Source organism: Polypterus senegalus, chromosome 7 (genome assembly GCF_016835505.1).
Source record: "Polypterus senegalus isolate Bchr_013 chromosome 7, ASM1683550v1, whole genome shotgun sequence".
Taxonomy (NCBI): Eukaryota; Metazoa; Chordata; class Cladistia; order Polypteriformes; family Polypteridae; genus Polypterus; species Polypterus senegalus.
In genome coordinates this window covers 77,884,107-77,901,823 of record NC_053160.1, presented here as the reverse complement: position 1 = coordinate 77,901,823, position 17,717 = coordinate 77,884,107, and the positions used below count along the sequence as shown (strand labels likewise).

The 17,717-nt window shown below is 34.7% G+C and overlaps 1 protein-coding gene across 1 annotated transcript in view; it reads right to left on the bottom strand.

The window, feature by feature from the left end:
- st8sia4 (ST8 alpha-N-acetyl-neuraminide alpha-2,8-sialyltransferase 4) overlaps positions 1-17,247 on the bottom strand; it is a 189,121-nt gene extending 171,874 nt beyond the window's left edge. Inside the window, exons 1-2 of the mRNA XM_039758921.1 lie at positions 16,942-17,247; positions 2,605-2,730 (exon numbers count right to left, since the gene is read on the bottom strand). Coding sequence (XP_039614855.1) covers positions 2,605-2,730; positions 16,942-17,051 — 236 coding nt within the window. The 5' untranslated portion in view covers positions 17,052-17,247. The remainder of the gene's footprint in view (positions 1-2,604; positions 2,731-16,941) is intronic.
- Between the last annotated feature and the right edge of the window lie 470 nt (positions 17,248-17,717).

The window sequence follows — 17,717 nt, the reverse complement described above, 5'->3', positions numbered from 1 at the left end:
AATGAATCTCAGTTAAGCCAAGTAGGACCACTCCAAAGTAAAGTTTTCTTAGTAGGTCAAATTGCAGAGATGAATAAAACTTTATTGATGCTTCATAGGGGCAGCACAATAATTCAGTTGTAACACTGCTGCCTCACAGTAAGGAAACCAGAGTTTGCATCCTGAGTCCTTCCTCTGTGGAATCTGCATGTTCTCTTCGTTTCTGCGTGGGTTTCCTTTGGTTGCTCTGGTTTCTTCCCACAGTCCAAAGACATGCAATTTAGGTGGACTGATGATACTAAATTGGCCCTAGTGTGTGGTTGTGTGTGTGTTCACACTGTGGTAGACTAGCACCATGTCCAGGATTTGTTCCTGCCTTGCATCCTAATCTAGTTGAGATAGGCTCCAGCAAGCACAACCCTGTTTAGGACAAAGCAGTTTAGAAAATGACTGACTGATGCTTTGTTAAGTGTTATGAGACCAAAGAAGTGTATGTTAACTCTTTATACATAATAGGAAATGCATAATAAATGTATTTTGCAGTACCAGAACATTACATAGAAATAAAACTTATAAATATATGCTTAGCATTTAAAGATAATGCAAAATAAACTTTGTTTTTTTTCTTTTAAAATTTCAATATTAAGTAAGCGAACACACCTACTAATATTACAGACAATGAAATGTGGTGCAAAAGTACAAATGTTCAAACCTGGTTTCTTGTACCAATGTTTGATATGATTCAGTGCTACCAATAAAAATCGGACGTATCAACATGTGACTTTCCTTACATAAACTGCTTTTTTCAGCCCTTCGACAATAGAAAACAAAAAAAAAGTCAGATTTTACAGAAATAAAGGGCATATAACTGTGGTGAGCTGGTCAGCTGTCAATCAACACAGACCTAAATATGTAAATGGTTACCTCAGTAACCATTGTAATTCTACAGGAATATTATTGCTCATACTTAATAGGCTTCCCTCATTTTACAATCCTGATAACTGCAAAGATTCAATCCGACCATGTGATTCATTTTTGAGTTATCATGTAAACATACTCCCAGCATGACACAAATACTCACAAACACATACAGACATGACACTGAATGGGGTCAGATTATGTTCAGGGATGCTAAAAAATTTGAATCCAATGAAAACTCTGCTTTAATTTTTTCCTATATACTGTATATGCTTTTTGCTGTATATAAACGTATGATATATATCTTTTCTTCTTCATCTTTCAGCTGCTCCCGTTAGGGGTCGCCACAGCAGATTATCTTTTTCCATATCTTTCTGTCCTCTGTATCTTGTTCTGTTACACCCACCACCTGCATGCCTTCTCTCACCACATCCATAAACATGCTCTTAAGCCTTCCACTTTTCCTATTACCTGGCAGCTCCATCCTTAGCATTCTTTTCCCAATATATCGAGCATCTCTTCCCTGCACATGTCCAAACCAACACAGTCCTGCCTCTCTAACTTTGCCTCCAAACCGTCCAACCTGAGCCGACCCTCTAAAGTACTCATTTCTAATCCTGTCCATCCTTGACACACCCAATGCAAATCTTAACATTTTTAACTCCTCCACCTCCAGCTTTGTCTCCTGTGTTTTGGTCAGTGCCACTGTCTCCAACCCATATAAGATTGCTGGTCTCACTACTGTCCTATAGACCTTCTCTTTCACTCTTGCTGGTACCCGTCTATTACATATCACTCCTGACACTCTTCTCCACCCACTCCACCCTGCCTGCACTCTCTTTTTCACCTCGCTTCCACACTCCCTGTTACTCTGTACTGTCCCAGGTATTTAAACTCATCCACCTTCTCCAATTATATTCCCTGCATCCTCAACACTCCTCTGACCCCCTAAAAACATGCATTCTGTCTTGTCCCTACTGACCTTATTCCTCTGCTCTCTAGAGCATATCTCCACCTCTCCAGGGTCTCCTCAACCTGCTCCTTACTCTCTCTACAGATCACAATAAACATAAAATATATATGTACTGTATATAATATATTCCTATTGATTTTAATTGCAAAACAATTGTACTTATCCATCCATTTTGAATAACTGCATTATCTTAGTCTTAGTGGTGCATCTGTACTGAACAGTGGATAAAAAACAAAACATAGATGCTAAATCTGTACTAACCGAAAATGATCCAATTACAAAACACCAAAACATCTTCAGACTAGCACAGGCTAGTTCTATAAAGCAACCAGCCTATCAACCTGTTTTACATGGTACACATGTCAACACTTATACTGCATGTCTACTTAAACACAGTTCATACTCAAATACGTGTACTGTAATTACAACTTTGAAATTCTAATATTCTCCACAATTGCAATGTGTCACTCATTATCACTCATAAATTCAAAGAATAGTTATTTACAGTTAAACTGACAGCAAAATTAGCAGGAAATACAAATGTTTAAATATGTATCTTTATATTTACATAGCATATTAGATGTTTACATTTATTTAATTTTTAATATATAGCATATATAATATACTATTACCGACTGTTTATGTCTTTTGTAACATTCTAAAATGCTACTATTGAAAATGTCTCAAGTTAGCTATTGTTGTAAGACAATTAAAACAAAAAATTAAAGTCTTACCTAATATTTAATACTAAAGATGAGTTGATCTTCCAGCCTTCTACTGAATGTTGTGGAAAAACCTGTCTTCCATTGACTTTATCAGAATTATTTACCATTAGTCTGGTCGGACAAAGCTCGCCATCCCTGAAATTTCATATAAAATTGAATTAATTTAAAGATAATGCAGTATATTTAGAACCAGTCGTTTTTTCCACAACCCTTCAGTGCAGAATGTGAATGATATCACTTAAAATACTGTAATTACATTTTGGTAATACCACTTGTTTCCTAGCTTTAGAAACTGGAAGTATTACTTATATAGAAGTATCTGTTAATTCTTTCATGTCCACTGTAATATAAATGTGAAACACATGAAGCACTTCTTAACACCTTCAGACACAATCAACATCACTTTAACCCCCAGACCCCCCTGACACATTCATTGAGCAGTGCAGTCCACCTCATTTTGCATGCTTCATTTTCACTATATTTTTCTACTGTTGATTCTTTCATTTGAGGCTTTTTAATTTAAAGTACTACTTCTACTACTGAGTATTTACAACCAATGCATGAACTTCAAACATTAGCTTTACTTAACCCTGTCAGTGATAGCTTGTTCTGCTTAGTAAATATAAGAATTGCATTCATAGATGCCAGACATAAATGCTGCATGTCTACATTCACCTAATTTTTAGAAACAATACAAGAAGACTTTTAAGACATTAATAATTTTAATACACGATTTTACATATCGATAACCTGCTCCGAAAAAATACACATTTTTAAAGACTACACAAACATTTACTTTTGTTTATTAATTTTTTACTTAAATTTTTTTGTATAAGTTAAAATGTACACAATTGTTTACTTTGTTTGTCTTTCTGAACACTATGTACTAGAGAGTCATTTAAAGAATCAATTTAAGAAAAAATATTTTTTCCTGAGAAGCTGCAGACTGCACACCAGATAAACACAAATAAAAAGACATTATGAGATTTATCAAAAACAATTTTCAAATGTGGGTAATGTCTAAATGTAATAGCCAACCCTTAACATGTGGTCTACCTTTCACACGATAAACTCCTTGTACTTAAAAAAAAATACATAATATTCAAGTGTCAAAATTTTGTTGTTGAGTTTAGGCAGTTAAACAAAGTGATCACTTATTTTTAATTTTTTTAGTTAATATTCAAATTACCAAGATCTGGTTTCATAAATGATACCATTAATTACAGGTTAAACTAAAAAGTAAACTATTTCTTAATTTGATTCTGTTCTATACTATGTTATTACAGGTAATATGCAAATCACTAAAAACAACTGATAAGAAATAACTTCTGCAATACTAAATTATAACAAAAACACAACTAATTTTTGCTTCCTAATGAAAGCACTTAATTTCCATTTTAATGTAAATAGCAACATTTTCAGAATAGTAATCACAAAATTATTTCATAGGATTGCCAACTAGTGTTTACTACTAGATCACTATTTTCTGAAAAACAAATTATTATGACAATAAGAGAAGAGTGAGAAAAAAATATTCAACTGTCCTTGCAAAATCAAAAACATAAAGTTCTAAGTGTATCAGATACACTGTGAAAATAAATAACATTAACTCATATGTGTTAGGTTAGTTTCTCAGGCAAAGCACTCCTTGTCTGGAGCTCCTACTCACAAATTCACAATTTGACTCTAACCAATCCAATTTTACTAGGGATAAGCAGGCAGTATGTAATGAGTCATGACAGGAAGTGTTTATTTCCGAAACAGGTGCACATCTTTGAGACACAGTGGCTACCACTTTGGGCAGTAAAGCTCAAAGTTACCACTTCTGTTAGCAACATCAATTTAAACTGTGTGTATTCCAACCACTTCTTCTTCTTCTTTCTGCTGCTCCCATTAGGGGTTGCCACAGCAGATCATCTTCTTCCATATCTTTCTGTACTCTGCATCTTCTGCATCTCTGTTACACCCATGTCCTCTCTCACCACATCCATAAACCTTCTCTTAGGCCTTCCTCTTTTCCTCTTCCCTGGCATCTCTATCCTTAGCATCTCTCCTCTGCATATGTCCAAACCAGTGTAATCTTGCCTCTCTGACTTTGTCTCCCAACCGTCCAACTTGAGCTGACCCACTGATGTACTCATTTCTAATCCTATCCATCCTCAGCACACCCAGTGCAAATCTTTGCATTAGCGTGAAAACTACTTTACTATACACCTGAAATCTGTAAGCCACTACAGGTGATACAATCTACTACATTAAAAAAGTTCAATGTAATGAAAGCACCATCAAGGTTATAATATCCAATTAGCGGATTTTGTATATTTATAAAATATTTTTGCTTTGTTTTTCCTCATTAATAAGTAATGATACAATGAATTATTTCATATGTATCCTTTTCTGTTTACAGATTCAAAAGTTGGGCAGCATGATGTTGCAATGGTCACTGTCTAGGTAATGTTTGCACCATTTTTCTGTATTTCTCTGGATTTTTCATAAGGGCCCCTTATTTCACCTACATCCTAAAACATGTACTTTGGGTTAACTGGCAACTCTAACTCTCTTGGCACCCATGGAGTAAGCGCTGGTCTTTGCGCAAGTATGCCTTGCAATGAAATGGTGCACCATCCTTAGCTGGGGCCTAAAATACATCTGCTTTTTGCAGTGACAGGCTCTGGCCTATGCAACTCTCACATGGATTATGAATGTATTGGTATTCAAAATTCACTATACAATAAAACAGCATGTATATAAATAATGGTGGTAAAAAACAGCTAATATCATTTAGTGGCTTTTCTAATTATGCTAATCTAATATGTATGCCAGTGCCAGCATTTACAAAATACACCTTGCTCCTTTAATACCCCTAGCATTAAAAGTTCCAGATAAAAAACAGTTAATTTAACTAAAGAACAATGTTAACTTATGTTAAGAATGAACAGGAAAATAAAAACAACAACTCTATGTTATATAATACATGAGATAAGCCATACGTGATAGATAAATTGAATTTACCACAACTTGATCACATACAATAATAATCAAGTCACATGAAAAATAATATTAATATATGTGAAACAAGAAAAACATGCTAATGTTTTAAATGACATAATCCATTAAAAGTGATGTTCTTAGCAACATCAGCTGGTGGTTATTATTAAAACAAGGAATGGCTTTGTTGACCCTGTCTGTGCCAGTATTCTGTTTTCCAATATACAGATGTGCCACAACAATCCATCAATTACATGAGTTTTTATTGAAAATGCTTGTTTTTACATGAAAATTATTCTAAATATTTGTGGTACGCATATTATACTTCATATCCTATCTAATAATGAACACCCTTAAAACTCTAGTACACAATCACAAATGAGATCAGTCAGTTAAAAAAATTCCAATAACCTTTACTTTTTGCACATGCTCAATAGAAGCAATACATGTTCATTAGGAACTTCCAATTATGTACCCATTTTATAGTATTGTAAAGAACTACCAGCTATTCCAGCAGCATCAAGGCAGGGCTCTACTGCTGAGCATGCACACACATGCACCAAAATCACTGATGCATATAGTGTATTAGGAATGGCTTTAGGATGTGGGATTGAACAAGAGTAACACAGAGAATGCCCATACAGACATAGGGGGAAGGCCGTCAAATTATATTGAAGGAACACTAAATATTGAATTCACCAACTAATGTGTGAGGCTACAATAATAAACAATGGAATCACACAAATTAAAACAGCAGCATTGGTCAGGATTAAACCAGCACAAAAATATCATACACAAAACATAATTTTAAGAATGTCGCATAAACCCTAGACTACAAGCTCATGTATTCACCACCCCAAATATTTTTGCCCTGTTGGGGCAAATCACCTGGCTTAGAGGTCACAGTTTACCATTTGAATACTGAAAAATGATTTCTGACAATAATTGTAATACTCTTTTCTAAGTCCACCTCTTGTCTGATAATTTGTTCTTTTTCAACTTGTGTTCCTATGTTTATTTTTAGTTTGCCCAAGTGTAAAATACATGCTTTAATTTGTCAAGAAAGAGTGGTAAACACTTCTTTAACAATTCTTGTACTGTCTCGACTTAGCCCAAGAATATCTTATTTTTCCTGTCCACATTAGAAATGATCATAACCAAAGACTGAAGGAATAACACCTTACAGTATTTGAAATGTTAAATCTTAAAAATCAGTTATCTACTCATCGATTCAAGACTTTTTGTGACATCAATAGTCCCACAAAATACTTGGATGACATTTCAGTATACCTGGAAATATGACAACACTGAGTTATCTTAAATAATTCACAATGTGTGAACTAAAGGCTAAAAAAGTTACTGAAAACTGATAACAGGCATAAACAATTAGGGTTATGCATTGCTTCCAGCAAAGGTACGTTTACTTTAGAAATTGCTTCCAACTGTTAAAATCTGAATGTAAAGCCTGTTTCTAGAAATGTTTAAATACTACTGCATAACAGCCAATTTGTATAATAATCATATTACTTGATGTGGGTGGCACACTACTTAATGCTGCTGCCTATAATGTCCAGGAGACCATGTGAGATTTTCAGTTTACTTTCTGTGTGTGTGAAGTTTGCATGTTATCCCCTTGTCTGTGTTAATATCCTTTATAAAGTGCAGTTTCCTGCTACATCTCTAACTAAAACATGTTAGCTTTTGACATAGTACAAATAAGTGTGTTTGTGTGTATGACAGTCAGTGTGATAGGGTGATATCCCATATGGGGGAGATTTGCAGATGAATTTGCACTTAATGTTAGTAGAACTGTGTTAGGGCTTGTCATAGCACTGCACATGACTAACTGGGTTAAGAAAACACACGGATCAACTACATGTAGTTATCTGTTGTTTCAAATCTCCCACATATTGAATTCTTAAGACTACCAGACAAAAATTATGAAAGATATTAAGATATAAGTTTATTAGCAATTGTAAACTGCAGTAGTCTGACAGCATGAGTGTGTGCATGTGTTCTGTGCTGAACTAGCATTTAATACAGTCATGTTTCTCGTCTTGCAGAAAAATGAAGATGGAATAGTTCTGGATATCTGAAACCCTGTACTAAAAAGACATGTTCAATAAATGGAAGGATATAAAGGATATAAAGTTTAACCAGAAATTACAGTGAAAATTGTACATTCATGATATTCAATCTAGTTTTCATGTTTTAACAAATAAATTACAATAATTTCATACATTTATTGTGGGATGAACCTGGACAAAGAACACTAAAAACAGACATTGATTATCACAAGCAAGTTAAGTATTTCACTGTTCTCTATACATGTGCCAATACTGACAATATAAACCTATAAAGCAAAAAAACTTCTCAGTAAAATGTTAAGGATTAAACATCACACTTTAAATTTAAAACATCAAACTCAAAATAAAGAAATGCATGCTTTAAAGAATGACAAAGCTATAAAGGGTTTGCTAAATAAAATTTTATGTATGATAGCTTGAGAGAAGATTCTCTTCCATCACTCATACAAATGTACTTGACTGTTTAAATTTCACAGTGCTTCAGCAACCACCTTTTTATAAATCCCAGAAGTCCTTCTTAAATGCTTCCTGCGATGCTATGCAGGATTCCAACTGCCATCTGAGCAAATGAAATCAACTTCTGGTGACAATGAACAGTGAACCAGTGGATATTTTTTTTTGTGTGTGTTCACACATGATGCAGGCAATTATTTACTCGACATCAGACAGAATTTGTGTTTTTGTTCAGTGACTGGAGGAGGAGGTAAGGTTTTGTGTTCTGCAATATACTGACTGATATTGTCCTTAAAACCACTCACAGCAAAGTGAAAGTGTATTTTTTCATTTCTTATGTTTTATTTATATAGTGTTTTTAAGGTTAACTGCTGGGGCTTTCCCTCTTCTATTTTCTGGTATCCTCTCTTTTGAGCTTCTTTCTAATGGAGAAATATATTGTAAACAATAAACATAAAATATTTATACATTTTGACCTATGACACTAAACAGTCTGATTTCTTGAATAAGCTCATGTAAGTCAGCTAAAAAACTATTATTGTATTATTAAAAAAATGAGTGCAGTCAAAAGAAAATGAATGCACTCATTACTGAGCCCATAAGTACAAGTAATGAAGAATGGTATAATACATATTATCACTACTTACTCTGTCCCAGCAGCTCATATACACTATTAGACTTCCAAGATATAATTTGTGACTAAATAAAATGGTAAATAGTCAATAAACAATTCAGTAGCTTTGAACAGAAATGAAAAAAGATTGTAACAAATGGATAAATGTTGTATTGCTGAATTAAGTTGTCAGACATTAATGAATAAAGGTTTTTGAAGGTATTAGTACTACTCTGCGGTGGGCTGGCGCCCTGCCCACGGTTTGTTTCCTGCCTTGCGCCCTGTGTTGGCTGGAATTGGCTCCAGCAGACCCCCGTGACCCTGTAGTTAGGATATAGCGGGCTGGATGATGGATGGATGGATGGATTACTACTACTTCATGACTCATCAGCTGAACTTTTTATTTATGCAGAAAGCAGTAGGTTTAATCCGTGTTTATATAATGATCCAGTTCATAACAATACTTCTTCACAGACATGTGATAGCAAAAAACTAAACAATACAAAAAAAAGGAACAAAAAAATAAAATAAAGTAGGATTACATGTACAAAACATTTAAAAAAGAAAGAATGTCACACATTAAAATGTTGGAACTGACTGTTTTACCTGTCCAGCTACTCTACTTATTGACAAAGCAGACTGATGATTTATTTTACATTTTTTTCATTTATACTGTTGTGTTTGATTGTGATCTAGTAAGAGGTCTAGTATTACTTTTTTAGCCAGTTTACTCAAATAAAGTGTAAATGTAACATTTTTTTCTGATAAAAGTTTTTTCTGTATAGTATGACAAACATCTGTATGGAAAAGTACTATTTTTTCACCATACCTTTATTTACTGGTGGAGATTGAATAGTTTTATTTTTTAAAACCTTAAGGGGATTCATCAGTGTACTATGTACAGTTTCCATCATGGATCTCATTAAGATAACTTATCAGCCATGTTTTTCAGACTCTTTTGCATTGTACCTATGAGACATATAGCATGTCAGGTTTTGAATGGTTACTTTCCATCATTCCAGGAAATAAAGCATAATGTCAAACTGCACAGTCTGTTCAAATGGAGGTATACAATACTTATGAATGATCTTTACTGAACCAAAAAAATAAATGTGACTCACTTTTATCACACCATTAAAGCTGAGAGATGCTATCAGTATCTATACCTTCAAAATCAGGCATATAACATTATGTTGGACTGCTGAATTAGATTCTGTATTCAAACTTAATGTAGAGCAACCAACCAGCAATGAATCTTCTCTCAACCTTCAACAGAAGGTTTTATGACTAACGACACACTTACAGCTGTATCCGCTTTCCCCAGATCATCAACTTAATGACAAATCATACATCAATATTTTGTTCTGCTACTCCAATGACCATAAATATGCTACATTAAAGCATACCTCATTATATCTTTAGTGTCTAATGTGGAGACCAGCCAAACCCTTTCCAGCATTTAACTAAAGTTGCATATAATATTGCAATAATGCTGCACTGATGCTATACATGCATAAAACAGATTGCTTGGCTGTTTAATATGATTAAGTGAGTTTCACAAGGAGAGGAAATAAGCCACAATGCCCACTATAAACCCAAACAGAAACTGTGAAGCTTCTTTTTATCTGTTATGTAAATGTGCTTTACTATCTATATTTCTCTCTGCAACTTGTAAACACTGAACATTTATTAAATCGAAATTTCTGCTACCATCACCTGACCTACTTTTAACACTAATATTTTACCTTGTTTATTGATTTTTTGTGCTTTTGAGGAAATTCATGCCAAAATTTGTTAAGCATGCAAGTCATTCACAAGCTACTGTCAACTTAAAAGGTTAGACAGAATATTATCTAAATATTTGCCTGAAAATTACCTATGTAATTTATGTAATTACATAAATGTATGTATTTATGTCTTCCTGCATGTATAAATAGAGTCTATTTTCTATACAGGCTTTGCCATACGTGGATTGCTGAAGGAGGGTAACATAGCAGTATATTATCTAGCAGTATAATCATGCAATTGGGAAGAGTTCTCTACTCTAGTTAGCTACCCTATGGAGCAACACTCGGCAGGATAAAATTAACTAAGAACGTGTGCCAGTACATTTGGATTATCAAAACGCTGCACACTGCTTAGTCTTAACAAATAAAATGTTGTTTCTGTATAGGATGATTGTAAAATTTTCACTCTATAGGATGAACCCATTTGGATGTGTTTCAACAAGACAGGTATTGTTTTTTTAGTTATTTTAAATCTGCCTATCAAAAAGTTATTTAATTGTTGCACATTTTTTTTATTTATTTATTTATTTATTAATTTTATTACAATCAATACATAGCAATCAAGTTTTTACAAAAAAAAAGAATTATGCTAAGAACAGATCGATCCCCACCCTTGAGAGAGAGAGCATGCCAAACGGTGTAAAATTTAAGGCTTGTAAAAATACGTAAATCAACAAATTCTCTGTGCTTTATAAACTCATTTCAAAATATTACTGATTAGATCCTGCCATGTTTTGAAAAAAGTCTGCACAGATCTTCTAACTGAGTATTTGATTTTTTCCAATTTTAAATAATATAACACATCAGTTTCCCACTGACTTAAAAGAGGAGAGTTTGGGTTCTTCCAGTTTATCAGAATAAGTCTGCGTGCCAACAGTGTAGTGAATGCAATCACAATTTGTTTGTCTTTCTCCACTTTAAGACCCTCTGGAAGAACCCCAAACACAGCTGTTAATGGGTTAGGAGGGATTGTGAGTCCAAGGCTGTCTGAGAGGTAATTAAAAATTTTTGTCCAGAATAATGTTAATTTGGTGCAGGCCCAGAACATGTGACCTAGTGAGGCTGGGGCTTGGTTGCAACGTTCGCAGGTTGGATCATGCCCTGGAAACATTTTGGAGAGTTTTAGTCGAGACAGATGTGCTCGATATATAATTTTGAGTTGTATAATTGTATGCTTTGCGCATATGGAGCTTGAGTGAATTCTCTGCATTGCTACTTTCCACTCCTTTTCTGATATATTAATTGAGAGGTCATTTTCCCAGTGTCCTCTTGGATCTTTGAAAGGAAGGGATTGTAAAAGGATTTTATATATTGTAGAGATGGAGTCTAACTCCTTGAAATTGAGCAATAATTTTTGCAGCGTGGATGAGGGTGCAAGATGAGGAAAATCTGGAAGGTTCTGTTTAACAAAGTTCCTGATTTGAAGATAGTGAAAGAAATTTGTAGCTGGAATGTTAAATTTGGAATGTAATTGTTCATAGGATGCAAAGACGTTGCCTATATAAAGATCTCTAAGCAAGTTAATTCCAAATTTTTTCCAGATATTAAAAACTGCATATGTTTAATTGTTGCACATTTTAAGGAAAGTTTTGTTTTTATGTTCTAAATTAGTTAGAATTAGTTAGTCTAAACAGTTGCTTTGTTGAATGTATTATTGTGATTTTTAAAAATGTACTCTTTTACCCTTATAAATGAAATTCAATAAATCTTTTATCTATACTTATAGTTTAACTGAGAATTGTTCCCAGCACTCTGTGCCTGCAATTACAAAAGAGCTGCATTATTATTTTTACGGTATTATGAAAAATTTGCAATTAACCCTGACATAATTATTTATTATGTTTAAAAAGTTAAACGTGAATAAAAGGCCAGTAACCCCTTTAACACTTCAATTATATTCCTAAGTGCAATTTTCAGCTAAGCAAAAATTAAGATAAAGCCAGCATATTGACAAATAATATACTATAAACCTACCCATCCATCTGCTTTGTCCAGTACAGTGTCAATAGGAACCAAACTATATTCATGTGGCATCATACACAAGGCAGATTTCAATACCAATCTATGGCAAGGAACACTTAGCAAACAAGTAATGTTCACATACTTGTTCATACCAAGTTAGTTTAAAATTGCCAATCAACCAAATGTATATGTCTGTGGGATTTGGGAGGAAAACAAAGAACCCACAGAAAAACCACTGGACTATGAGGAGAATTTGCAAATTATCAAAAGAAAGTAACCATGACAGAAATCAAACACTTGTACTTGCAGCTGTGAGACAGAAATGCCAACCAGTGTACCACTGTTTAAATGAGCATAGCTTAGGTTATTCTTGATTTATATCAATATATGATACTATATTATTCATATTTAGTACACAACAATTTAAATGGACTTGTTTATTACTTATATGTTTGGGGTAGTGAAAATATTAAATATTTCTTTATGAAATATGAAATATGAAGTATTCCTTTATAAAAATCAACAGCCTGTGGATCTTCAAAATTCTCATCTATACAGTATGTTTTTATAATAATATATAAAACTACATTCTGTTTCTGTCAGTAGTTGTTGTACTAAATTGCTACATAATATAGAGCTCATCATTTGTTCATCTTATGCTCCACTGGTTTTTGAATACCCAGGTCAACCTGGGTACCCAGGTCACACCGAAGAGTAGTTACTAAATTAGGTGTCCCACTGATTTTTAATACTATGTTGCTAAATAACTGAACTAATTCAGATTCCATGTCACTACATGGCTCCTGCAGTGAGACTATCAATAGATATCCCACTATACTCAGAAATGTGTAGTTTGAACAAAGTAATAAAATGTAGTTGTTATCCAATTAACTCTAATACTATTCATCAAATACCATACATGCATACATGATAGGATGAGAAATATGATGGAAGTGATTAAAGCTGAAAAACTCAAAAATATGAAAAGTAAAGAAATGCAAGAGGTAATGTAAGCTAGTGTCAAGCCTGCCTACGCTTCACTATAGACAGAAGCAGGGGCAAGGCTACATCATTAAGCAACAGACTTTGGATTTCCCCAGTATGATGCAGTTCTGATAGTTCCTAGATGTGATAACAGAGTGGTTTTCATACAATTCTGCAAAAAGAAATGCTATAAACCAGCATCAGGAAATCAAACCAATGGCAATGAGGTGTGGTGAAAAGAAACCAGCCTTCGATTATAATAGCAAATGGCGCAGCCCACTCTTGAACTTTATCAGGATGCAGAATATGTGTTAAGTAACACATTCTAAGAGAAATGTCCACATCTGGAATAATTAATCTATTTTATACTCATTGGCCATCCCTGCAATTCCTTTCAAGTAGAAAAACTGGTCTTAACAGTTCTATGTAGTGTGCAAGTGATCTGTACAGTGTGAGCAAGAAGAATTTGAATTGAGGATGCCAGGACCCACATCTCTAAAACATGAAATACTGTAGCATGTGTTTTGTTCTATCCAGCATAAATATTGCGTTTTTGCTTGGAAAAACCTTGTTGTGTATATTCTTTATTTACTGGTGACCTGCCAACTTTTGGGAAGAAAGCCTAATATAGTCAGCTAAGGTTGTGTGATATAGTTGATCCAAGACTTTATGTTCAATTCTGAATGCTCCAGAAATCAGACGTGACTTCCTGTACTAAGGACTGAAAGCACTTTTCATTGGTGGCAGTGGCAGTTCATTGTGATCTATAAGCTCTAACCTGATAGGCTGTTCTACATGGCTGGTGTGGCAATTAAAGGCATCAAAAACCCTGGACAGATGTTTAAGGCAAATCCATACCTGTACACCTGTGGTGTGTGTGGGTGGCAGGTAAAAGTCTACAGGATCACAAACTGTAGGTGGGTTGTTCATTAGCTATGTGTGTTGTGGCAAATGTAAAGGAGTGTTTTTCATTGGTGTTATTAAACTCTTAAAAATAATGGTTCTTTAATGGCTATTTATGGTTCTTTACTTGGTCGTGTGGTTTCTCTTAGAACTATTACTTGACAATGCAGCATTTCATTCTGGTAAGGGCTCTTTGCATATAAAGTTGGTTCTTTGTGTGTCAAAAACTTCCTAATATGCAGAAAAATGCTGAAATGTTTAATGTATGGTATTTATTCATGGTTATTTACTGTGTGGAGCCTGTTATGTATCTAAATAAATAAATGTTCTTTATGGAACCTTCATATGGATAAGTCTTTTGGGTATCAAAAATGATAACTCTATGGCATCGTTCTGAACAACCACTCTGGCATCTTTATTTTTAAGACTGTATAATAGATCACAGACTAAAAACAAGCTAAACTTCAGTGTATAGAAGTAAACATAATTAGTGCTTTATTTAACCTGACACAACAATAGCAAGACTTCAATGGAAGGTTATAACCAGAACTTTACGTACACGCTTAATATCTGAATATAAAAGTGTAAAATCAAAAACCTTTTTACTTAAAATCCACAACTAAAATGTACCATTTTTGAAACTTTCAAAATGCACAAAGTGAAACTTGTTTTCTTATTTTGAGAAGACTCTGACATCTTTCCTGTTTTGATAAGCAGTCAAACCACAGATCACATCTCCGAGAAAGCGGAAACCACAGGTTATAGAAAAGAAAAAAAAAAAAGAATTCTGAGCCTTTTGGCATTATGACCAGAGAGCTCCCCCAGCCGTGTGAACAGGTACAGTAGAGTTGTCCATGATACCTTACAAGTCTATACTTGTACGAATATACTTCAAATGATCAACTTACTGTTTGCTCCTTTTTCCACAATCCTATTTAGTTTATATATTATATAAACACACATATATCCACATAGACGCAGACATGCATGTGCACAAAATAAACGTGTAATATACAATTTTACCACCGACATCAAAGACACGACACTGCTGACAGTTTTCGTCCGCTTTCGCTATTGTTTATTTATTACCTGACAATTAAAATGCGTCTCGTAGTCGACGCTCCTTTTCCTTTCTTTTGCAAAGAAAAATGTGTTCTTGGAGAATAAAGTATTGTTTTAATCAGCCTTTTTTTATACAGGTAGTGATAATCAAGGCGCAGCAAAAGCCCCGAAGGGATTTTCCTTGAACAACAAGGAGAGTCGTGATGTGGTGAAGCCGCCCATCTACGTCGATGACATAATTACCCTCACATGAACTTTGACGGACCAAATAAATAAATGACCTATGGTTCTACAATGGGATGCCTGGCCGACGATGCCCCCCGTTCTGTCGGCTTTTGTCTTTCACAGAGAACTCGACGGCGTACGAGTGACTTTACAGGCTATCACACGCGGTCTACCTGCAGTCTTTCACTGGGCGCATCGTCTGTGATTTTTTTTTTTTTTGTTGTGTTTTACTGGCCTTTAATTTTTCTTCTCAAATTAAACTGAAAGATCTGACATGAAATATGACGTGCAAGCAGTCATTAAAATGTATTTCAGAAAAAACATTCATACACCAACGAACGCCTTAAGAAAACTAGCAAAATTTCTCAACGTGAATTCTTGGCAGAATACTATGGATGCGCCTTAGGAGTATTAGGAGTATCAATTAAATTGCGTCCCCCGCGTCTCGCAGTGAAGCCGGCAGCCCACCAGCTGCAACCACGCGTTTAAAAAGAGAATCGCATATGCTAGACCTTAAATAGATTCACTTGTCAAGCTAGTAACAGCACACATCACAGTGATATATTTACAGAAATACTTAAATAATAAACATACAATACATTCATAGATTTTATCAACTTGGTTCAAGTGTATATACAGATAAAATTTCCATGCCTGTTTACCTAAGCAGTAAATATACACATAATTATACATATGTTATACATATACATTTTTATAGGTTCGTTACACCAATGTTTGTCAATATGTGAGGTTAAGTTAGTTAGAAACTTGTAAAACCGGCTGAAATTAAGCACACTCTAATCTTTAAACACATCGAGGTATAAGTAACAAACTAACTATTGTATGTGATGCGCATCTTATTCCTGACAATAAAAACCTAAACTATCTGGCGTAGACAACTGTGGTCGGGCTATAACAAGGAACAAAGACTGTAGGGTTCTTGTTGTTTAATAAATGTGCTTTATATACACAGCATATACAATAATATTACCATAAAAACGGCAAATTAAATGTACAACGATTCATTCAATCTCCGGTAAATCTAACCCAGTGTCTTCGTGAAATGTAGCATTAAGTGGTAAAATTCAAATAAATTTAAATAACTGCCTACAGATGCCGTTTTGTCTTTGGGTTTGCCTTGTACGTTAGCCAGATAATTCTCTTTTAAAACTCAATAAAACTCCAGTCGAACCAAAAAGAACAATAAAAGGATTTTACTAAATGTCCATTTCCATTGTTTCGTTTTATATTCCCACTGAGACAGAAAGAAATTTTGCATTACCCAGTGAGTTGCGCTTCCTGGTGCTGCTCACTTCTTGCTATTTCTTTTGTCTTATAGAAAATCAGAAGGATGCTTATCGTGCAGATAGTCCATTTCCGTGCAGAACGCATTTCTCGAGCAGTATTAGTTGAGACCTGCTCAATTGTTTCCCTGTATTTTCAAGTCGAAATAATTAGCTGTATTCCACCCTCCGTTTATTGCATTGAGACCTCGCTGTTGCACACATAACCCAGTCACCCGGCACACTCACTTTAGCCCTAAACAGAAAGCCAGCTGCTTGATTGAAACCGACATCCGCCAACCAAAAGCCGCTTGCGTTGGTTGCATGCAAATTAATGTATTATAGGGCCAATAAGAGGGGGCGGAGGCGTGCCCGAGCTTTGAAGTTTTGTCAGCGCTCGCTCGTGTGAGACTACCCGCTCTTGTAAAGAGCACATCTGCTGGTGGGGGAGATGAGTCGAAGCTGGTTGTCGAATTTTGGAGACCACGATATCGAAGTAATTTAGGGAATTTATGGAATATTCGTATAGAAGAGATAAGGAGCAAGGAAAATAACCAAGAATGTTAACAAATAATACTTAGTAATTACTTTAGTGCAGCATTAAAACGCATAGCGTGACCGTATGCAAAGACGTGGTGTTTTTTCACGTTCTTTTGAGAACCGCAAATTTGACCCCGTCACTCAGTAATCGAAGTGCTTAGAAATGTATAACAGGGAACTTTAGGAAAAGGTCAAACAGCTTTTCACGTCCCCAAAATATACTCTTTGTTTGAAA